The sequence below is a fragment of the Zootoca vivipara genome, chromosome 5 (genome assembly GCF_965207765.1).
Source record: "Zootoca vivipara chromosome 5, rZooViv2.hap1.1, whole genome shotgun sequence".
NCBI classification, from domain to species: domain Eukaryota; kingdom Metazoa; phylum Chordata; class Lepidosauria; order Squamata; family Lacertidae; genus Zootoca; species Zootoca vivipara.
In genome coordinates this window covers 44,611,733-44,636,792 of record NC_142588.1, presented here as the reverse complement: position 1 = coordinate 44,636,792, position 25,060 = coordinate 44,611,733, and the positions used below count along the sequence as shown (strand labels likewise).

Sequence of the window (25,060 nt, the reverse complement as noted above, 5' to 3'; positions counted from 1 at the left end):
AGGGAGAAGAGGGAGCAGACTGGGAGGAGGAGGTGTTACAATAGGCATCCCCAAACTTCGGCCCTCCAGATGTTTTGGACTACAATTCCCATCATCCCTGACCACTGGTCCTCTTAGCTAGGGATCATGGGAGTTGTAGGCCAAAACATCTGGAGGGCCGAGTTTGGGGGTGCCTGTGTTAGAAGCTGAAGAGACAACAGGTTTTAGTGAGCAGGAGGAGGCTGTGGCAGAGAGCAGCTCAGAATCAGAGGCAGAAGTGGTGGCTGGAGAGGAGAGGGGCCAAGATGCAGAGATGAGGCAGGCTGCTGAAGAATCCAGGGAGTCACCCCCTCCTGCTGCAACCAGCTCCCCTCCTTCCTGGTCTCCCAGAACATGCAGAGAAATGAAGGGGGGGGGAGCGAGAGGCAAGATGACAGAGCCTTAGGGGAGGAACAGTGAGAAGACAGGGACATTCTGTCCTTGTGGCTGCTTCATTGGGGTGACCTGCTGGGAAGGGTTGCTGTGACCACTAGGACTTAACTGTTTTTATTTTATTTTTAATAAATAGTTAACTTCACTGACACCGGAGGGGTTTTTTTTAAATTACTAATCTACTCCTGACTCCGTCTCCTGAAAGTGCCCAAATGTCAGGGCACCAGGTGGAGTATGTGACACTGGGAAGGGAGGGCTAGTTAGCACTGTTCATTCATTGCAAAGTACATTTTTATTTAGTCAGTTTCACATCTGAAAATTTCATGGGATGTGGGGAGCGGCAGAAATTAGGAAAAGGAAGTGAAGAGCTGTTTCTTCTCCCACTTCCTCCATTGCGTTTGTGCAGATGTCCATCTGCTGGTGCTGAATCGAGACTAGTATTGTGGTAGCTTTAAGTCATCTTTTAATGTTTGATGGATTTCTGTATTTTAGTATTTTGTTGGAAGCTGCCCAGAGTGGCTGGGGGAACACGACCAGATGGGCGGGTTAAAAATAATTTATTATTATTATTATTATTATTATTATTATTATTATTATTATCCCTGTTGCTTCTCAGTCATTATTGTTGTTGGCTTCTGTCTGTCCCGAGAGACAATGGAATGCGCCTCCAGGGGTGAAGTCAAACTGCTAGGGAATCGCAGCACCTGCTGTGGCTGATAACTCGTAACTGCTACCTCCTGCATTGATTTTTCTTGTGTTAGCAGCACCAAAGTGACCTCCCTGGGACGCAAGCCTTGGCAGTGTGCATGGAGGTCCTTTCAGCCTTGCTGATGTGGTCCGGAGGAAAGCAGAGCAATATGTTTGGCACCAGTTTTACTGCAGGAGTTGCCAGAAGGAGGCATTCAAGGCGTCTTTGGGACTCTACTCCGGATTTGTGTAGGGCTTCACTCCTTAGCCTTTTCTTCTCCTGTAGATGTCTCACAAGGATATGTATTTTTCCTTAGGGTTTACTTCCAAAGCCTTTCTCACAAATAAGTATAGCCACAAGGCAGCGGAGGGCTAGGATAAGAGTTGTGTATACACAGCCTTAAATTCAGTGGTGTATTTAGACCTCACCTTGAAGAAATTCACTGATTTTTCCCATGGTGGTTACTGACCCAGTTTAGAGGCATTGGGTGTTAAGTGCTGCCAAGTACCTGTATTTGCCTAATACTAATTACATACCATTTCTTTTGAATGGTTTGTAAAATGTAGTCCTCTTGTTAGGCCAGTTTCCATGGCTTTAAATTGAATACCGAGGCCAGCTCACCATTGGCTTGACTTACCCAGGGAGATGGTGGGGTTCACTGTTGACTTAATTGTTTTTGCAAGCAGTCATTTATTTGAAGCAATGAGAATTATTTTCTTTCTAGCATTCTATGCACTTTTGAGGAGTGAAGTAACTCAGCTTTTTTACACAACGAAGCAATAACTTGCAGTTTAAAGATATTTAAAATGCACTCACTACATTTCATGGATCTGAGATGGGATGGACAAGATTGTATATCTTATCAACAGTGGTGAAACAGATACTGCTGAGGAAGTTGAGAGCCAGTGTGGTCTAATGGTTGAAGTGTCTGATTAGAAATCCCCACTCAAGCCATGAAGCTCCCTCGTTGAACCAGGGCAAGTCACTATATCTCTCAGCTTAACCTATTTCTCAGGGTTTTTGTGGGGTTCAAATGAGGATGGGGAGAACTGTACACCACCTTGAGCTCCATGGAGAATATAATAAATAAATAAGTTTCACACTGCTGTCATAGGGGTGGGTTGCACTTACCCCTTACATTAAAACTGGATATTATTATGGCTTCCATAAGCCCAGGCTCCAAAGAACTTCACAGCCAGTTCTCTGCACCCAAATCAAATCTGAGCTCAAAGAAAGCATCCTTTGTACCCCATGGTAACTGTTCCTTGATGTGGATGGGACTTATCAAAAGAAGTTGGTTTCATGCCATTAGGGTTTACTGTTCAAAGCAGGGGGAAAGTTGACATTCCACTGGGTTTGCAGAAGCCCTTTAACATCCCTAAAGTAGCTCTTTGGATTCTGGCCATAGCATCTGTGCATGTGAGGGGGAAGCTTCTGTAGGTAGAGGGAAATTAACTAGACTTTAGGCCTTTTCTGAACTGAATGCAGGATAATCTTTTGTGCTTAAACCCTATTATTATAGGAGAAATTAAACTCCCTCCCACCCTTACGCACAGACTGTTGCCACAAGCAATAACACATCTACTCACTTTGCATTTTTACCTAATTCAGTGGTAACGGAGGCAGTGTTTACTGATGCAACCAACACAATGCATAAGCTCTCTCGCTCTCTTTTTTAAATGAAAAAGGTCCATTAAGAAACTTAAAGCTGGGAAGCAGCTTTCATCTTTTAAAAGTCTGGGTGGATTAGTGTATGTTCTTTCTTGGATTTACATGGAGACAATTTCAGTTGGATTTGTAATTTGCGTTTGCATGGAAAAAGTTGCTCTAAATTCAAGTCTGGCCTTCGAAAATAGAGGGGGGAGTGAGGCCTAGCAACAGTACTGTATGTTGTTTGGGAAAAGGGGAAGCGTTGAGGGCATGGATTGGGGGTAGCTAACAGCCAATCCAAACCATGCCTTCAAGGACTTTGGGACATCCCTATGGCTTGGAAAGGAAGAGCTTTGAAGGGAGTAGTAGTGCAGAGAGAGGAAGGCAAAAGCAAGGAGCAAATGTGGTGGTTGGTCTGTGGCTGTATCCTGAGCTCAAGTTATGACCTGACCGGACTTTTGGTCCACACTCGTTCTGCTACTCTGCACATAAGTGTGCAGAGTTTGTGCAGTCTTGCTTTTCTTTGTTGGGGTGAGTTTTGGTTCCCTTTATTTATTTTGCACAAGAAACATATGCTTTTGCAAACTTTGGGGCTCTCCTGAGGTTGTTAAAGCCTAGCTCTTTTGCAGGGGTGGTGCTTCATTTGCTACATCAGCAGTGGCACTCATGCCTGAACATCAAAAATAGAAGGAATGACTGGTGCTAGCCTTGAGGCCAGAAAGAGAAGGAAATTTGAAGGGTGTGTGTGTGTGGAACCATATGCTGTCTTAAACTCAACACAAAATGCTCCTTATAATGCACAATCATGAATTGGTTACTTGGCCCGTGACTGAAGATGTGGCTTGAGGATTCCAGGCATAAAGCCCTTAGTCCTCATAGGATGTGTCCTTGCATTAAATATGGATACATTTTGATCTCATTTTTTCCTGCTTTCAAAGTCCTTAAGTTTGCCAAAACTGAATGGCTGGTTCCTCCTTTGGCACAAGCATTGGGGACAGAGTTAAAGCGAATGCCCAGAACTGGTAGCCTTCAAAATTGCCTACGAAGTGCCACTTAATGGTTTAGACTAATCTGGGTATACCAGGCCAATTTTGTTTTGGGCTCTTAGCATAACTAGGTTCTTTCTGAAGTAACTTTTTTTTTTGGTCTGTTCCAGATATATTTATTTGATGCTTTATATTTCACTTTTCAATGGAGTGATCTTCAAGGAGGCTTGCAACAGATTGCAATAATGCAAAGACCCAGCCCAGCCCAGGCCAGCCCAGCATTCCTTTAGTCCTTTGGCGGATGTGGCCAGAGTGTTCTTCCTCCCCTGGCTCTGCAGCTCCTGGGCAGTTGAGCAAAGTGTTTTTCTGTCTGGCAGGGAGATGTAGTAGGCTGAGTGTCGGAGGTGAGGGGGGGGACACAAAGCATACAGAGCAGTCAGCTAAAATCCAGCGATGCGTTGCTTTGTGAAAAGTGAGGGTAAAAAAAGTAAAGTTAAGGTGCTAAAGAAATAATATTCAGAAAAACATTTATGCCTCACAGTGCAACTCTGTACATATCTACTCATAAGTAAGTTTGACTGTACTCCTTGGAACTTACTACCAGATAAGTGTGTCTAGAATTGCAAGCTTGTATGCGTTGCAAGTGGCAATAGATTTGTTATCTTTGGCTACATATGCACTATACCTTCAAAGCACATTTGAAGCACATTCTTTCCCTCAGATAATTCTGGGCACAGCAGTTTGTTAAAGGCAGCTGGGAATTTTAACTCTGTGAGATGTAAACTACAGTGCTCAGAATTCTTTGAGAGAAAGAATGTGTTTTGAATGTGCTTTTAAAAGTATAGTGTGTACACAGCCTCTATATGGTTTAGATGCACCTGTGTTGTTGCATGAGCAGAAGGCAAAGTTCCCAGTTTTTGCCAGTCTCGCTTCTCCCTTTCCCCACTGCATCCCTGCCCTCCATTTCATGCCATACTGGAGGATCCCCCAATCTTAAGGCGTGGAATAGGAAGCTGCGGTGGAAAGGGGAGATATGAAAGCCTCATTCAGGAGGCTTCCGGATTCAGCGCCAGCGTCGATCGGCGGGGTTTCGTCTCGTCTCCGAGACGGCCCGTCTCTGCTAGGAGTGGGGAGGGCAGCGAGAGCAACGCTGCGCCCCTTAGAACCTCGGGAAGGGCGTCCCGAGGGCAATTTGCTCGGCACAGACCCAATCCGGACTCCCCAACTCTTCGGTTAGCTCTAATAAGAGCTCCGGAGCGAGGAGGGTAGAAGTCGCGGGGGCCATTTTGAGCGGCAACGTTATTCTAGCAGGGAGAAGCTTCAAGCCGAAGGCGGAGAGCGCTGGATTCTTCCGAAAATAAAACGATTGGAAAAGACTGTAAGTAACCTCACGATTTGGATTATAAAACAATTTGGTCTGGGAGAGAGGGGAGAAAAGAGGAAGCCACCCCCCCCCACGGCAACAAAGAGACAGTAAATAGAAACCCGAAGCCATAAACAGAAGATTTGTAATTCAAAAGGATCCCTCAAAGGCATCAAAGAGAATATCCCCTTTGATGCAGGGTGAAAAGGGGAGAGAGACTGTGGTTTATGACTGCCCTGCAGCAATGAGGTAAAGCTTAAGAAAAACCTTTCTTTCCCTCGGGAGCCGGCAGCCTTGGCAATTCAGTGAGTTGATCAGGATTTATAAGTCAATTTTTACTTCACTTTGTATTTCTGGACTTTGTGGAATTTCTTTTTTGGCTTAAGTGCTTGTGAAATGTGAGTTCGAACTTTATTGTTAACAAGACTTGAAGAATGCAGCCAGCTTGTTAAAATGGAGTCGAGAAAATAAACTGTGATCATATTCCACCCCACGTGATAAGTTTTGACCTTGGCAGGACTGAAATATGTCAACAAAAAAGTGTTCCCCTGAGTTCCAGCGGTCTGTTTTGACCTTAATGTGGGAAACAAGAATAGAGTTATGTCAAGAGGAGACACGACGACAGGAGTTACAGCAGAAATTTCAGGAGGTGATGGCGGAATATGATTTTCTAGGAGATGAAGCTTTTGACACTGAAAAAGAGCAATGTGAGAATGACAATGATGGGGAAGGAAAAGATGAAGATGAGGACTGTGATGATTCAACACAAAATGAAACACACCATGAAAAAAATGATGACTCTACTCTACAAAAAGTTGGATGGAGTGCCCTGTCTTTGAGGGGGGCACGATTGGTATTATTGGAACTCCAGAACGCCCACAGGGAAGAAGGAAAAAATATGCAGAGAAGAGAAGAAATTCAGGGGTCCTGTATGGTGACCTGGATGGCAAGAGACTGTAAACAGGGGGTGGGGTGAAGGGAAAGTGATGTTGTGATTATAAGGATGGATTAACAGGTTTATAACTGGTCTGCTGATTTTGGAATTTGCTGGATTGGGGGGGGTGGAGCCGGTAATCGGGGATGTAAGGTTAAATTGAGAATAGTTATAGTTTTAAAAGTGAATGGATTTTGGAAAATGTGAAAATATGGAGGCTTATAGAGGGAGAAAAAAAAAATTAGGCACGGGAAGAGAAAATGGGAGTTTGAATTTTCAGTGATTTGAATACTAGATGAAAATGTTAACAATTGATTTATAAGTTGTATAAGATACAAAGGTGTATTTTTATAAAGTAAGAAACTGTTGCAGATGATAAAAAAGGGATGAAAACCGGGGAAGGGGGGGAGGGGAAGCCCATAAAATATGGTTTTTCAACTATGAATGCAAGAAAAATTTTTCTGTTTTGTATTGTTTTTTTCTTTTTCTTTTTTTTCTTCGCCCTTTCTTTTTCCCCTTTTTTTCCTATTTCTATTTTTCTCTTTTTTTGGTATAACAATAGATGGTTGGATGGATGTCCTCCTGCGTACTGCCCTGGTTTGCTGGAGCTCCCTGGTGGCAGGGGGGGGCTTTGGGGTCAGGGGAGGGGGAGGAGGACAGAAATCCAAGCATAAAATGGACCATTTCTGACTGTTCACAAACATGGGATACTTCTGTGGCAGGGGAGGACCCATGTGGGTGGGTAGGAAGGAGGTGGAAAAGGGGTTTAAGTATGTACCGTTTTTTTGTTTTTTTTGTATTTTGTAAAATTAATAAAAAGTATGTTTAAAAAAAAAAAAATGAAAGCCTCATTCAGCAGGCAGCATCATCCAAGCCTATGCTCCTTTTCTAAAATGAGGAAAGATGAGTTTATACGGGGTCCTGTCTCTGTATAAAGTTTCTCCAATCCGGCAGGATGTGTCCTCTTCTCTAGCAGTTGTCCCTGCAACCGTTATGTCCACTACATCATTTGCAAACATATGGTTTCACTTCCAACTATTTAACATTTCCATTTCCTCAGGAAATCATTCTCCACATTTGTTAAACTTTTGAATCAGAACTGCTGTTTTTATTGGCATCTATACAGAGAACGATATAATTGACTCTTAAGGCAGGTTTCTGACTCTCCGGTTGTCCAGTTGTGCTCTCGCTTCCCCCCCCCTTTTCCTTTGAGATTGGTAAAATGGGAGAGGAAGAGTGTGAATAATTTGGTCATAGTTCATGACGCCTTGGATTGTGATGTAAAAATTCTCCCCCAAAAGGAAGGTACCAAATACAAGTGCTGGGGGGGGTATGCTTTCTGGTGCACAGAAATATTTCCTCCAAGTGTTTTCATTGTCTTCAAAGAACTGAAGTTGGGGGACAAGGTTTTGAGTTAGCTATGCCTAAGAGCTCCCCAAGGAAGATACTTGAAATGCACTGGACTCAAATAAATAAATAAAATATGCACTTGGAGACTCCCCCCCCCCTTTCTTCTTCATCTTGGATTATGACGTGCCACTAAAAAAAATTGTCTGTGAATTTGTGTTTACTTAATACACAAAAATGTGCTTTCAGTTAATCAATAAGGTATGTGTATCTACACGAATGCAGTTCCTCAGTCCTGCAGGACTGAATCTTAGAAGCTATTTCATGCCACTTAAAGGGGAATAATAATTTCATTTATTATTTTAGCAGCAAGTTCATCCTGTTCTCATAGACTAAAGTTGCCAAGGACTTGATGACTTAGAGCTATTGTACATGTTCTTGCATTCATCCTGGTTTAATTTTTGGCCTGACACTTTCTTATAGGAACAAAAAGGGGGGGGTTTCTGTTTTGGCCATAATTTGAGTTATTTATCAAAAAATGGGCAATCATAGCAGAGGGAGATGGAAAGATTATCCTCCCACTTTTATATGTGGGATGTGAATGGAGCCAGTACATGGAGACTTCTATCCATGGGGTTATCTTGATTTAGCTTGAGCCAAGCATTCTATCCAATACATGTCGTCTTTATCCAATTGTATTCTGCAGGAAAAAAACCCCAGTATGACAATGAAGCACAGCTGATGGGATGAAGAGTGTTGTGCACACACCAGGAGCTGAGTATACATTAGGACCACAATCTAATGACCCCCTTATGATTTCTTTTTCTTCTTCTTTTTTAATCACGCACCTACAGGGAGGGAGATTTGGGCAGTTTAATTTTGATTCTTCATTTTCAGAAAAAGTTTACGCAACATTCTGCAAAACACAGTGTTTTTTTAATTTTTAAAAAAATCATTTTCAAAAAATGGTTATAGATTCTGCAGTGTTTTCAAACAGGATCTGATGGCAAGATACGGAATCCATATATGATTATAGATCACCGCTGAACAAATAGAGAGATTTGTGATGCAGCAAGTGGGGATTGCTGGCTGCTGCTAGGCTGAAATAGGAAATGCCCACTGGGTATATAGAGCTAGACTATTTTCTTGAGTCTGTATGCAGCAGTAGTGTGTTTGGAATTCCTTTGGATTCCTTCAGTCTTTGAGTAATTTCCCATTTCTCCCAGAGCACCTGGGATTGCACCCTGAATTCTGTGGTCCATGGAACCTCACGAGAGTGATACATACCTGCCTGTTATTTGCTATACTCCATACCGATCCCTCTAAAGGGCTAAGAGTTGGCAGCAGTACTGCTTTAGGGCAGGCATTCTCTGTACTATCGTGGAAGCGGAATAAAGTGTGTCAGTGCCTACCTCTTTATGCTCAGGCTGTGCCAATCAAAAGCAATACTGCATAGGTTTTGTGTATTTTGTCTATTTGGGTGTTGTTGTTTAGTCGTTTAGTCGTGTCCGACTCTTCGTGACCCCATGGACCATAGCACGCCAGGCACTCCTGTCTTGCACTGCCTCCCGCAGTTTGGTCAAACTCATGTTCGTAGCTTCGAGAACACTGTCCAACCATCTCGTCCTCTGTCGTCCCCTTCTCCTTGTGCCCTCCATCTTTCCCAACATCAGGGTCTTTTCCAAGGATTCTTCTCTTCTCATGAGGTGGCCAAAGTATTGGAGCCTCAGCTTCACGATCTGACCTTCCAGGGAGCAATATGATAGTCATCCGAACTGAATTCACCCATTCCCTTCCATTTTAGTAGGTAGTCAAAAGCAAATGTGCTCTGTCTTTTTTCTGGGCTCCTCCTAAGGCTACATGCCCGGCTAGCAAAAAAAAAATAAATATCAGAAGATGACTGAAGATGATGGATTATGATGGTGATTATGATATCACAATGGTCAGATGAGAGTACGGGATAAGATCTGTACCGCCAAGACGCCTGCAGAGTTCACACATATCATGTTCATACCCTGACCATTTTTATAATATAATAGTTTGTGTCTTTGATTACTTTCTGGATACTTGTTTTGAATGGAGAAATGGTAGGCAGTTTCATAAATATTCATGAGCCTTGGCATCTTATTACCCTATTTATTCCAGGCATCTGATAGTTCATGGTTCAGAGAGAAGAATCTATTTGCTGGATCACATACAGATGAATAGAAGCCACTTGGATATCCTCTCTGAGTACCCCTCCCTCAATTCTTGCACAACACACAGGAGCCGCAGCGAGCCGAAGGCTGATGATATGGAAAGCCCTGTATGATTATGTCGGGGGCCAGGCAGGGCTCAGTATGGGAATAGGATTGCTCCATAACCAATGGGAGAATTCTGTTCCCAAATTTATTTTCTTAGAAGCGGAGAACAAATTTTTGTTGGATCAACGAAGCCTTTGACTGAATTCTTAGATCTGGCACATTTCCCTACAATGTCCTGTGAAGCTGTTGTGTAATCAGAAGTACATAATGCAAAGATATGAGGTGGCTTTGTGGGGAAATTTTACAAGGACTTCCACCCAGGGAATGTGGACTGGGGAAGGGGTGCCTTTGCCCTCATTCCCTTTAGGAGAATGGGTCATGAAGTTGTAACCAGGTCCATCTGAGGTGTCTAAAATTACCAATGAGACATGGGTTAATTCATGCAGGGTTTAGGGCACGTTGTATTTTTTTGTTGATGTTGCTGTTTCTATTTTAGAATTGGCTTGATGGAGAAGAGTCTTTCTTCTTTCCCTTCTTGCCTACTTTACATTATTATAGGGATGCTAAATAATATATTTATTTGGATTTGAGTCTTTGATAATTCATCACAACTGGGAGAGTAGAAGGAGGCAGCCTCACAGGCCACACTGGTGAGGCATCCAGAGGCTTACTCTAACCAATCCTCCTTGGTTTACCAACTTGAGGCGACTTTGTTTGCCTGGTGGTTTCACTGACCTCTGGAGTCACCACTGTGGGGGCTTGGTAACATACCCTCCAATATTTCCATAATGATAATTTTACTGTTTATACCCCACACATCTTACTGGGTTGCCCCAGACACTCTGGCCAGCTTCCAACATATAGTGGTACCTCTGGTTAAGAACTTAATTCGTTCTGGAGGTCCGTTCTTAACCTGAAACTCTTCATAACCTGAGGTACCACTTTAGCCAATGGGGCCTCCTGCTGCCGCTGCTGCACAATTTGTGTTCTCATCCTGAAGCAAAGTTCTTAACACAAACACAAGGTACTATTTCTGGGTTAGCGGAGTCTGTAACCTGAAGCGTCTGTAACCCGAGGTACCGCTGTATATAAAAACATAATAAAACATTAAACATTAAAAAACCCTTCCCTATACAGAATTGCCTTCAGATGGCTCGTGATGCAGATAACTCCATACCCTCCAATATTTTTTCCAATGAAAATAGGGACACCCAAAGGAAAAGTGGGACATTCCAAGATCAAATCAGAAACCGGGACAGTTTCTCTAAATCAGGGACGTCTCTGGAAAATAAGGGACACTTGGAAGGTCTGTGGTAATTCTTCTAAAGTCATCTCAGCACCTCCTTTAGGTCAGGGCGGGCAGAAGATAGAGCCAGATCTACTGGTAGATCTCTAAGTGATTCGCAGTATATCATCAAGGAGTTTGACGCCCAATTGTTTAACAGTAGCAACGGGGGGGGGGGGAGGTTTTTCCTTCTAATTTAGATTGCTGAGCTGAAGAAACCTTGGGGGCAACTGTGAGCTCAATTCTGGTAGTGAGAACAAATTCCTGTGCTGTATTCAGAGGCATCCTACTCCTTAATTCTGAGAGTACATTGTCTCCACTCCACCATTTTTGCATCCCACAAGCCTGAAGTCTGCTCACTCTTGCCTCAGGTGTGTGGGTAATGATAAATAAAGAGCAACATCATTACGACACCAATGTTTCGATCCAGGAAGTGTTCATCTAAACAAGGCAGGCAGCCGCAGGAGATGCGGTTTCCTAATCCTTGGCTCTGTAGCAGGACACCCACACCAAACAAAATTGTGGGGAGGAAGTTTGACAATCATTAGTTATGGGCATTGCAGACCAACAAATGTAAACAAGTAAACTAGTAGCCATTCGTTCAGCTAATGTGTCTTGTGCCGTTATTCCTGGGTAAAGGGAGTGATGGAGGATGAGCTTCGCTGCAACATGAAAAAGGTCTGAAAAGAATGTGGGGAATTAGTGGAGCCTCTCAGATGGAGGAACATTGAGGATTTTTTTTGTAAGGCTGCCAAACTTTGGGGTAACGATCAAGCTTCTTGGAACCTCTGTATTAGCCTGGACTGTGCTATTTTTCAAATTTCGCAGGTAGCCCAGCTTGATCAGGTATTGCAGAAAAGGGAAGGTGCCCCAGCAATCTGGACAGGCAACAGCTTGCCACTTAAATAGACCTGTGTAGGAATAAGCAAGAGCCAGCAAACGTCACGGTCTTAATCTCGAGCAATTCAAGACATGCCATAAATTTTCCTAAAATTGGAAAAGAATAGGATTTTAATCTGGACGAGCTGTTGCGCTTCTCTGTAATAGGTTAAATGAAGGCAGCTTGTCTGCTTCACAGCACCATCATGCCTTAAGATAAGGAGTGGGTTGTTGCAGCAGCAATAGAAATTGTCATACGGCGCTGAGAAAGTCAGGGCAAGAATGTTGAAGAAAACACAGCCTGTGGTTTCATACTTTGTGAGCTGTTTTGCTGTTTTTAAGCCATAAATATTTCTTTAGCAAGGCCAGTGCTACGGCACGTGCTGCGGTATCCTACTCCTGAATTTACAGTCATAACAGCCTCATGCACCAGCTGGTTTTATATTTGTGCCAAGCTAATTCCAGATTTTTTTTCGTATCTTAACACACACACACACACACACACACACCAAGTTTGAGTTTATTTTATGTGAATAATAGCTATGTTTCTGTTCAGAAAATGATCCTAGCTGAGGGAGATGGAACAAATAGCTTTCCACCTTTATATGGGGATATGAGTGACCTCGATCAATGTGATATCTCATTAAGTGAACATGGAACGAGCATTCTGGCAGATACGTGTACCCAGGGCCAGCCCTACAGCAAGGCTGGGTGGCGCAGGGCGCCAGGGGGCGGCGCGCTGCTGTGCCCGCGGCAGCTGCTCTGCGCCTGCCAGACAGCCACACTGCAAAACGGGGCGGGGGGGGCACCAGAGGGATCTTTGCACCACGGCGCCAGGGCGCCAGACATGCTTAAGACAGCCCTGCGTGTACCCTTTGTGCCCTTGTCTTCTATGGCAGTATCCCAGTCTGGCAGTGGAGCAAAGATGGCGGGATGTGGAGTGTTAGGGACTGGGCCAGCAGCCCCTGCACTCAGGGAACAAGAGCACCACAGATATGCCCCATATCTGGTTTCCAGCTTGGTAGTCTGGACTCACATGGGCAGTCCCAACAGTCAACTCTCTGAGCAGAAGTAAGAGCAGTGGGGTGGGGAGTAATTTCTTCTACATTTACAAGTCGTGGGAAGGGCAGGGGGGCTCTGAAAGGCACTGGAGGTCCCCGGCAGGGTGTTATCTAGCTCACATTCCCCCATCTTGTTTCGGGGATTTCAGCAGACCTTGCCTCTCTGATCTCAAGCCTCGGTTTGCAGCGATTAGAAGTCAGAAACATGCATCCTTGAAAGCGAGAGAAAACTCTTGACTTCATAACGATGCTGGTACAATCAATTTCTCTGCTTCCACGTCACAACTGCAAAATGCACATAGCTTTCTTTGGCTATAGCCTTTTGTCCCTGTGAATTGTTTGTGTGTGTCATTTTGTATTGCTTGTGCAGAATGTGTGTGTGTGTGTGTGTGTGTGTTTTATGATCCTTAAGGAAAAGAAAGCATGGACACGATGTAACCAGACCAAAATGCATTAAAAAGTACCTCAGTTTTTCACCTTACCCCCTCCTCTTTATTTCCTCTAGAGAGAGATTACTGCAGTTTATGTGACAAGCAGCCAATAGGAAGACTTCTCTTTCGGCAGTTCTGCGAGACTCGCCCGGAGCTTGAGTGCTGTATTAGATTTCTTGACTCGGTGGTAAGTTGCTTCTTATGACTGTTGCAAAAGTTTATTGCGCCTTCTTCCACGGTAAAATAAAAATAGAAATAGGTCCCTGCATGTACCCTGGACGTGTCCCTGGGCTTTTTAAAAATTTTGTTGCAGACTACAGTATGTCTCTTGCAGTTCATGGCCTTTATGGCCCCTTGTTCACATCCATGCCCCAGGCCGTGTGTGTGTGTGTGTGTGTGTGTGTGTGTGTGTGTGTGCATTTGTGTGTCCAGGGGTCAGCAGTCAGTAGTAGAATATATGCTTTGCATGAAGAAGCTGCAGGGTTCAATCCCTGGCACATCTTGTTAAAATGATGTTTCAGGCTGCCTGGATCCCTGAGCAAGAGCATTCCGCTTTGGGAGTGGGGATATGCTGCAACATTGTGTTGCAGGCCCTACTTGTTTGTACAAAATTTGCAGTCACCTGAGAAACTGATTACCTACCTTCCTTACCTTTAAAAGAAAAGAAAAAAAGGCAACAAGAAAAAACTGTGTGTGTTCAAAGTTTGGATTTGTTTATGCCCGCCATGTCTAGACCCTGTAACAGATTTCTGCTGCTTCAAGTAGAATTTACGAGCCATAAAATGGGCCATGTTGTTTTTCAGATGCTAGTCGACAGAAGCCTAGCAGGATCAACTTTAATAGCTAAAGCCAAAACAGTGATTACAGCCACACCATACCTTTAAAGCACATGGCTTCCTCTTCCCCCAAATTCTGGGAACTGGTTTAGCTTTGCAGAGCTACAATTCCTAGCACCTTTAACAAACTGAAGTTCCCAGGATTTTTTTTGGGGGGGGGGAAGGCATGTGCTCTTAACTGTATGGTGTGGATGTGACCAGCAACTGTGGTGCAAAACCACGATTCCACTTTAGTGCCCCCCTCCCCCCATTCCAGGTTACTCCATGCAACATAGAACACCATGGGGGAAAGCCGCTGCCTGGAAAAGCTGCTAAAACTCTGGGGCAATCCTAACTTTGTTTATTGTAGACGTGGTTCTTTCACATTTTAAGTCACAGAGATTTTGGGGGAGACTGTTAGGGAGTTTGGGGAGATTGTTATGTGAAATGTGTTAGCTCATTGCACTTTTCTCCAAAATACCGCATTTTTTCCGTTTATAACACGACCCCTATTTTGGGGGACTCAAATTTGAGGAAATGGGGGACGATTGCTCACCCGCCACTGCCAATCACACGCATCCACGAAGCCACCAATCGTCTGCCTGCTTGCTGCCAGCATCCGACAATCGCACGCCTGATTGCTGCAGTAGCCAATCACAAGCAGACCTTGCCTTCAACCCCTGCAACGCCGCCGACAATCTCCTGCTCACGGCAGCCACCAATCGTCCGTCCCATCTCAGCACTATCCGTGTACAAGACCCCAAATTTTTAGCATTTTTTTAAAATAAAAAGACTTTGTCTTATACGCGGGGAAAAAATTGGTACTTGCTGCTCAACCAAGAAAGTTTCTTTGCTGCAGGAACTGCCCTGTTATTATTTTTGCCTCTGAGAATCAGATCCACCCGTGTATGTCTGTGCACGAGAGAAACTTGCATTTGCAAAAGTCAACTGCAAATTTCTGAGCTCTTGCAGATCACTGGATTAGGGTGCCAATCAACTGAATTCAGCAAAACCAGTGCCATAATTTAAACAATATGTCCTTCACGATTTAGTTGCTTTTATGACACATGTCATGGGTAGAGGATAAATGATCTGATGGGGGGGGGGGGTAGGGGAGGCACAATTTTCTGCAGGAAAATCAAATGTAGTCTAATTGTAAAGGTTCCAGTCCACAGAATTTACATTCCAATACTGTAGTGTAAAACAGCCAGGTGCCAGCATAGCATCTGTCCTGAATAAGCTCTGAAAAGCTGTTTTGACAGGTTTGTAGGTTAGTTGGGCTGTTTCCATGTTGAATTTCAGAAGCTGACTGTGGTTTTTTACATTGGATATTCATGGAGCAAAATGAATGCAAATAAAATATTCTTTCTGATTAATTCCATGAGTGCATTCTTCCAGATAAAATGTTTTCGTCTTCCAATGTGGCCTAGCTTGATTATCCCCCCCCCCGGCAATAAAACACGTAATATGAAAATGTCTCGGTTTTGCTGCATTTGCCATACACACCATCCTTCCTTCCTAACCCATGAATAATGTTCGTAGCATATTTCCCCTTTTAGTTACTTTTGCAGTGGCTAAATTGCAGGTTTGTGAGGAGGCAGGTAGTACTCTGAATTTTGTTACCTATTCGATTTGCTGAATATTCTCCTGGAATCTCTATCCTGGCTTGAACAAGGACCTCATTTGTGGCTATATGAGTGTCATCTTTTTTTTCTAGAAAATTCTCAGCATCAGCATAGTGAATTGAACTATTCCATTGGTAGAGCTTGGCACATCTGGTACTGATGCCCTCACTAACCGAGGGAAGGGGCCACAGCTCAGTGGTAAAGCCATCGAAAGAAGCTTCCAGTATACAGTGGTATCTCGACTTACAAATGCCTCGACTTCCGAAGGGTTCAACTTCCGAAGTCCGCTAACCCGGAAGTATTTTCGCCCCGCACACGTTCTGCGCATGCGCAGAAGCGGGGGGGGGGGCGGTCTGCGCATGCGCAAAGCACAAAATTGCAGTCTGCGCATGCACAAAATGGACGCTTTGACTTCCGAAGGTTTCGACTTCTGAAGAGCGCCACGGAACGGATCGCCTTCGTAAGTCGAGGTACACACTGTATCTGCTGGAACTAGCAGCTTGAGTGAATCTTCAAAACTTTCAGAAATTCTACTCAGCAACTGTGAAATCCTTATTATAAAGATGGAGCAATGCCAAATTGATTGATTTACATTTTGGATACATTTTGTATCCAAAAATATCATGGGGGCTGTAGTTTGTTATGGGCCTTGGGAATTGTAGCCCTGCGAGGGGAAAGTACAGCTGCCAGCATTCTGTAGCGGAAGTCATGGGCTTTCAATGTGTATCGGAAGTGCTGTTATTCTAAGGTGCAGTTCTGCACCTTATGAAAGAGAAAGCAATGTGGCTTGTGTTGTCTGTTCCAAAGGATTTAAAGGATGTTCCAACTATACGTAGAGAAAACTGGACCAGTCTTGAAGCTCAAGGCAATAATTGGTCCTGGCAATAAACCTTTGCCTAGAACAAATTCCCCACCTATGGAGAGCTAGCAGCTGTGACATTAATTCTCTTCTAGCCTGAGGGCACATATGTGGAGACACCATTATAAAGGGGTCCAAGGGGGTGGTAAAAAATGAAACAGCTGTGCTTATAAGTTAAAAGCCACCACTGGCCCAAACAAATATATCAAATCTTTTTTCTGCAGCCATGCTCTTCTCCCTGCATCCTTTGTTTTCTGCATTCATCCTTGCCAGTCTGGGCTGTCATTGCCTGATTCTTGCAGATACAGTAGTTTAGAGTTGCATCGCTAGCCATTCTTGCACCTCAGGTTAAAAACATACCTCTTTATGTACGTGCTGTTTTACACGTTCGGGATGTTGATGCTGCAGCGATGGCAGTGGCAGAGGGGCGGCTGCTGTCTTGACCTCAACTGCCACGTTTCCCCTTCCTCTGAGGCTCTCCTTTCTCCATGAGCCTGGGCAGCCCCGGAGTTTTGGTTCTTTGGTGGTGGTGGTGGGGAAGCGGTGCATGGTGGGTCAGGCATGGAAGGCAGAGAAGGAAGGCCGAGAGCGGCGGTGAAGCTCAGGCAGCGCGATGCCTCCCTTCCCATCGGAGCAGCCCCAATCCCATTCCTACTTGCATGCAAGCAGGAGGGGTGGGCATCCCTCAGCTGGGAAGGGAGGCTTCCCATTGCCTAACTGAGAGATCCCTGCCCCCTCCTGCTTGCACACAAGCTCTGGGAAGCAGCATGAAGCCTCCCTTCACAGCTTAGTTTCTGGGATCAGGGAATATGGAGGCAGCCCGGAAGCTGCATCTTAGAGCCCCTGCACCACCATCATATGGGCAGCTCCTGAAGCCACGCAGAGCCAACTGCTCCGGGCTGCTGAGGCTGCTGCTGCTGCTGCATTTCCCGGGGACATTAGATGAAATCCGGGGCATTCCGGGGATGGAATTTGCCCAGGGATTTATTCACAAATCCGGGGACTGTCCCCGAGAAACGGGGACGTCTGGTAACCCTAGCTTAAAGCACCTCAATGAAGGAACATATCATCTTTAACACTTTAGGAAATTGAAAGAAAAACCAATAGTAAGTGGATTTTCTTTTGCCCCTAAGTGGCATGGTAGTTTTTTACTCTGGCAGTATAATCCTATACATATTTGCTCAGAAGCAAGTCCCATTATGTTCACTGGTGCTTACTTCCAGGTGAGTGAACATTGGGCTGCAGCCTAAATGTCGTGGAACAGAAGCCATGAGCAGTCCTTTAGAGACAATTGAGACAACGCCTCAGTCAGCAGTAATTTGATTTCTGGACCATTGACTCTGACCTACTTTTTAGTTGTCCTTTTTCTGGGGTGGGGAATAGAGGAATCACCTTCATACCCAATTTACCCCCCCCCCCATTGCTCTTACCTAAAAGTCAGCATTGATTTGTGTTGCATAGCAATAAACAGTGTCCTCTTGCGGCTGCCGCCACTAATGTAATTTAAATTGGCTTTAGGAGAAAGCTCTTAGATAGAAAATCTAATTTTTGTTATTTAAATCCCCTACTCAAATTAGAAAACTAGTCAGTGCTTTCCCCCCCTTCAATCTACTTTTGGAAGGTTGGTTGAACAGTTGACACACAAACCTTAAATGGCAATCGCTGAATTAAACCTTTTGCCCATTTCGCATGCTAGAAGCCTAAGATAAGAGTTATGGCCAGTTGACCTTGTCGGGAGGCCAAGCATTGCATTTTGACCTGTTCATCCCTGCTGTTCCCCTGGGCTGCCTAATCACTTGCAACTGACAGTCACTTCCCCCTTCCTCTCCGAAAGTGGAAGAACTGTTAGCATTTTAAGGGGAGCCTTTCAGTTTTCCACCAAAGTTCTCAGCTAGGTTGATCTTTATCGTCCTTGGCTCTCCCATCTTAGTGATGCAGGAATCCAGAGAAGATGCTACTCTTCCCTGATGGTTAAGGGCAGGCTTCCTCAGCCTCAGCCCTCCATAAGGTTTTGGCCTACAAATCCCATGATCCCAAGCTAGCAGGACCAGTGGTCAGGGATGATGGGAATTGTAGTCTCAAAACATCTGGAGGGTTGAGGAAGCCTGGTTAAGGGCTATTGTTGCCCAGCAGGCATCTGTAACACCCAGTTCTTGATACAAGGTACCCACAAATTTGGATAGACCCAGTGCTTTTTTCTGGGGGTACACAGGGGTATGCATACCCCTAAACATTTTGTACTTTGTACTTTTGTCCGTTTACTGTATTTATTTCCCCCCGATTTGATCTATAAAATGGTGGTTTTCTTGAGTCAAAATGAGAGCATCCCTAAACATTTTTAAGGGGGGGGGGAGCACTGGATCGACCCAACAAGCTTTCCTTCCGTCCTTAACATTTTAAGACCATTATGTTTTTCCTGATTAGTGTCCATGAACAAAATAGCTGAGGGGGAAGGGCTGCCAATCACAGATTTCCTGCCAGTTTCTGCTGCCAGTCTCCAAAATTGCCCAACCAGTTCTCTGCAAATAGGATGGTGAAACTGAGACTGGGCTGAGGGGGTGAGGGGAAGAATTTCAGCTCAACCCTAGTCGTTGTTTATCTGTGAAATGGGTAGATGCTTTCCATTTATTCAGAAAATTTCTAGACTGCGTGACACTAAAAAACAACAACCAAGCCATGTACAATATACAGTTAAGCACAGCAAAAGAACATGATATAAAATCATGATTTCAGATCAGGCATCCCCAAACTGCGGCCCTCCAGATGTTTTGGCCTACAACTCCCATGATCCCTAGCTAACAGGACCAGTGGTCGGGGAAGATGGGAATTGTAGTCCAAAACATCTGGAGGGCCGAAGTTTGGGGGTGCCTATTTTAGATCATTAAACACGAGAATAGTTTGTATATGCTTATCCACCATTACTGAATATTAATTATTTTGGCACTGCTGTAGTTTGGGCTGTCTCATGGCATATGGGAATATGGTACCAAGTATGGATGGTATCGCTTGCTGGCGGGGAACTTATGCAAACATACCGCAGCTGTGCATATTAGGTGAACAGAATAAAAACTGTTTTCTGGTTTTATTTCTGTACAAACTGTGGTAAATGCAGGAAACCACAGGCCTATCACTTTTGTGCTATAGAATTTCTTCTACCTTTCCGAGCTCATATCGCATTATCTTTTCAACTCCACCCATCTTATCTGTTCATAGGCCTCACACTCATCTACTCTGTGTTTACCTGCATGCCACTTATTAGCTTTAAAAGCTGTGTATTCAGATCTTGTTTTAGTAAGGATTTTTTTAGTGTGCTGAGGTAAAAAGTACCATGTGTGTATTTTTAATTGGCTTTACGAGTCATCTTTAACCTTTTTAGCTCAGCTTACAACCCAACTTTTATTTTTATTTTACATTTTAAATGTAAATATTTAAATATTTTACGTTTTTAATGTAAAATAAACCCAGCCCTGTCAGCTTTAGCTCTCAGGGCAGTTTACGGTTGAGTCTTGAAAACATGTTAAGAATGTTTATTCAGAAGGAAAGTCTCACAGAGTTTAGCAGGATTTACTTCCTGGTAAGCAGGATTGCAATCCAAGAACTTAATCTCCAATCACACTTCAGCCTTTATGCTTGAATGAAAATGAAATCGGCAAAAATAAAATTAGTAGTTTAAGCTGAGCTCAAATTTAATTAGGCTTAAGAGCTTCAAAGTAGAGCTCCAATGCTAGTTCTCTTAGGACTCCTAAATCTCTTTTCAAAAAAACCTAGAAGAAGAAAAAAAACCTCCTTCATTGTTGGCTACCAACAATAATGGCGGGCTCAAAACTTTCAGATTTTTTTTTGTGGGCTCCCCATTTTTGCCACCTGTGAGAATGGTGATGAAAATGGGGAGAAGGGTAAGTTATAGCAGCACCTTATCTCAGTTATATCTTTCTTTTAATAATAATACCTGCAGTTTAACTTTCATAGTACAAAGGAATTAATTGTAAAATAAATGTAGTTACGTGGGCTCCCAGTATGTTTCTGAGCACAATTCAGAGTGTTAATGCTGACCTTTAAAGCCCTAAACGGCCAAAGGCCCTGTATATCTGAAGGAGCATCTCCACCCCCGTCGCTCAGCCCAGACACTAAGGTCCTCCTCCGAGGGTCTTTTGCTGATTCCCTCACTGAGAAAAGCAAAGCTACAGGGAACTAGGCAGCCTTCAGGTGTCAGGGAGATAAAAGAACTATGCCCAGAGTGGCTGGGAGAACCCAGCCAGATGGCTGGGGTATAAATAATAAAATTATTATTATTATTATCATCATCATCTTTCCTCCTCTCATAGAAGTCTAAGAACTGGGCTACACGTTCTGGCTCTCTTGCGAGAGTCTCTTTAAGGCATCTTATAAAATATTGTGTGGATTGTCTCCATTAGCTAAGTATATTTATTTATTTATTTTCATTTAAATATTTGGGTATCACACTTTCATATAAACTAGAAAACCTAGAAATGCAACTTTGTAGTGAAAACAGATTTAAAACATCACAGTTTGCGTGTGAGTGCAGAGAACACTCCTGCTTCGCTGCTTCCCTAGCACAACCTTGGTGTCGCATTGTGGTTTGTTTGGAGCAAAAGATAATGCAAGCCATATTGGATGCAACACTGAGCCAGGATTGTGGTTTGTTGGGCTCACTTATACTAGGGGTGGAGCAAAGTGAAAGCGTTCTCCTATACTCATAGTAAACCATAGTTTACTGTGACGTGTTAAATCAGTCGCTCGTTTTTGATGTTGCTGCCACATATGCAAAGGGGATGAGGTCTACTGTATTTGTATCAGCTACTGTGCAGATATAGTTTTGTATTACCTCCATGTTAAGGATCCTAATCAGCATACTGGTTTTAATTCTCCTGTTACGTTTATGATCAGTCATCACTATTTTTGCAAACCACTTAGGTTTTCTTAAAACCAAGCAGTAAATACATTTTGTTAAATTCAGCGCGCGCGCGCACACACACACACACACTATATATATATATATATATATATATATATATATATATATATATATAGTGTTTAAAAACACAAAACTTGGCATTGTTCAGAAACAGAATGAACAGGTTTCTGCCTGTGGCTTCAGTCATTTTAAAATAAATTTAAAAAATAAAGGAAAGGGGGAAACATTTATACTAGATGGATAAGAGTATATAAAGAAAACACAGATGGTTCATATAATTTGCACAAGACTAGAAAAATAACCAAGATACTTAAACAGAACTTCAATGAAGAAATGGAAGAGAAATGGAAGCCTACAGCTTGTGGTTATCAAGGAGAAAGCTTAACCACAGGCCCAATTTCGAAAACATGTTAAGCCAAACCTTGGCTTAGCTCAGTGTGGCACAAGAGTACCAAAGACCGGGGAGGTAAAAAAATGGCTAAGCTCCTGTCCAAGAGCCATATGCTTGTGCAAGCAAGGCTACTGTTTGATGTGCAAACAAGGCCACTGTGTTATAGGGTTTCTCAAACCAAGAAATGGTTGACCACTGATCTAAAGAGAAGTTGCAGTGGAGTGTCTCACCCTCTGGGATTGCTCATGCCTATGCATTCAGAAAGCCTTACTGAGCTTTTCTGCATTCTAGCTCCAGTGGATGATATACTGTATTCCCATTTCCCGAAGCACAGAAATCGGGGTCCAATGAAACCCATGTAGGACTTTTCTACATGTACGAACTTTTCCTTTCCATTAGTACTCCCTATACCAGATGGATTGCTGCTCCGAAAAGTCTCTCAATTTGGGGGCAGCTTTTCAGGATGTGGGAGAAATACTATTAGGATGCTTTACGGCCTCTCGGTCACATGATGTCCCTTGGATCCCAGCTAACATTTTATGCATGCCTCTTCCTCTTAGCTTTCCGAAAGCACCAGCATTGGTTAATCAGCTGAGAAGCCACGGGCATGCTGCCAGATATTACAATCTCGGAACATGATACAAACAGATTTGTCCACTTGGGATGTGAATGCAATTAATGTGAAAATTGTTTTAGTGATTTGTAAGCCAAATCCTGTATGAGATTATCCGATTTTATAGTGATAAACACAGGGCTTGAAAGGTAGTGAGGGGAGAAGCTGTGCCATTATTATTAGCTTGTGAATTGTGTGGGTTCAGGACATGATTGCATTTTGAACTGTTTTGCTGTTCGGTACTTTTGGGGTCTTTGTGCAGCTGTACAAGGCATAGAAGCTGAAATGCAAATGCCTTCCTGTTAGAAATGCTGCTTTGTATCTCAATAATTCTTTAATCTTACTGAAGCCTCCTATCTTCCCTTTGCCGTGATCATAAATTATGACAACCGAGATAAGACTTCAGGTCTCCGAACCTTTTAAACGTAGCTCTTTTTATCTGTGCGATTTTATTCTTCAGAATAGGTTCGGAAGGGTGGCGGGGAAGAAATGTTGTTAAGATGCTATAAACATTCTTGGCTGTTCATAGTTTCAAGAGGCAAAATGACCTGTAGTCAGATAGTATCTAAATGGACAGGAAATTGGATGAAAGGGCTCTGCAAACTCCTTTGTATTCTGCTTTATGAGCATATAATTAGTTCATCCCTGTACAGTTAGGGTATTGGAAGAGCTGCAGTCATGCTTTTTCACAGTCCACAGATTTCTCATCTGAAGTATTGTTATCTTAAAAGTTTGTTTCACAGTTGCCGATTAACGACATGAATCCAATTGCGTTGCTGTATTCTTAAAGCATTCTGAGATAGTCAAATAGCAGCCGCTGAGTACCTGCTCATATCCCACAAGCCCTTCTGAGCGACACAATAAGTGCATACTGTCTCGCTGTCCTTGGGTTGAAAATGCTTGTGGGAATTCCACAGAATTTGCCACATCAGGGAGGGAGTCAGTTTTCATGCTCTGAGTTGAAGATGGTATTACTTCAATAAGGACACTGTGCAGGCCAAGGCAAACATTAGTCATGTGATATAGGCCCCGCCATGACGGAATCTGGCCAAAAGCGATGACTTAGTTAATGTAAAATCTTCACGTTTGGATGTACAGACGGTGGTCATTTTAGGAGCATCCAAATGACAAACGATTCCTAATGTGCGGTCCTTTTGGACCCGGAAAAGGGAAGAATAGGGGTGGGGCAGAATGGGCCAGGGCACATCCCACTGACAGCTGGGACCAGAAATGGTCATTGCCTATAATATGTAAAGGCTAGCTGTGGTGGAGTGGATCCACTTCCTTTTTGACATAATAATTTCTGGTTCATTTCTGAAAGCACTGCAATGCTCCTGTGCAACATTCAGTTCACCATGGGGACATAAGCTACCATGAGAGTCAAACCATGAGTCCATTTGGTTCAGTGCTGTCTACACTGGCTAACAACGGGACTCTCGGGATGTCGGATGCGAGTCTTTCTCAGCTCATACATGAAGATGCCCAGAGACTGAACTGGAACCTTGCATGTAAGGCAGGTGTTCTATCTCTGAGGTGGGGGTCTTTTCCTGCAAACCTTCTGTGTGAGACAATTGGGGAGGTGGGCATGCCTCAAAATGCGCATCAGTATTAACAAACAATAAATTGAGAAGAAAGGGAAGTGAGGCCCTGGGGATTCTTCAAAAGATGTTACAGACAATTAGTAATCCTCGTGAATGGGTTGACTTACCCCAGTGGGCGGAATCACTCAGAGAAGACTTAGGCTGCATTCAGACAGGGTTTTATTCAATTTTCTCAACATTTCCTTACCTGAAATTTTCTGTGTTTTGTGTGATTATTCACACAATGTAGAAAGCATTTCTGGAAATCTAGCTGATTGCAGTGGTATTTCAGTGCTCATTTCCATGCTAATTTCTTTCAGAGAAATATCTGTTAGAAACTCATTTAACCGATATGGGAGAAGCATGTAATTGTTGTAGTAGTTGGGGCCTGCTCCACGATAGTAGGCCAATTCAGGCTGGGCAGATCCTGCACCACAATGTTCACCAAAGCTGGGTAAGCACACCTTTGCCAGGTAACAACTGTGTTTCGGGAAGGACAGGATTTCTGCCTGACACCTCTCCAAGGTAATCTGACCAGTACCACCCAGTTGTTGTCTAGGTGACAGACAAAACAATAGACACAACCAGGACAGCTTTGCTGACTGCCAAAATTCAGCTCTGCCCTTTTAAAATGGAAACCAGAAATGTCAGGCTGTCTGAAACTGTGGCCAGAATAGGCCAGGTGCAAGGTGAAGGCATAAGGAAATGTGAAAATAACACAAATATAATTTCTACAGCCCAGATAAAGCAGGTGAAACATTCCTTAGGTCAATGGAACCCACTTAAAAAATAAATTTGCATCTTTAATAATGAAAGGTCCATCAGTTTTGGCTATTCATCAGACGTGTCTTCTGAAGAATTTTTGTTGCACAACCTAGACAAATGATCGCCGAAGAATTGATGCTTTTGAATTATGGTGCTGGAGGAGACTCTTGATGAGAGTCCCATGGACTGCAAGAAGAT

The 25,060-nt window shown here is 43.5% G+C and overlaps 1 protein-coding gene across 2 annotated transcripts in view; it reads left to right on the top strand.

Moving 5' to 3' along the window:
- GRK5 (G protein-coupled receptor kinase 5) overlaps positions 1–25,060 on the top strand; it is a 155,162-nt gene that overhangs the window by 65,851 nt on the left and 64,251 nt on the right. For both annotated transcript variants that reach the window (XM_035138644.3, XM_035138645.3), the window contains exon 3: positions 13,353–13,465. In XM_035138644.3, the coding sequence (XP_034994535.1) occupies positions 13,353–13,465 (113 nt within the window). The remainder of the gene's footprint in view (positions 1–13,352; positions 13,466–25,060) is intronic.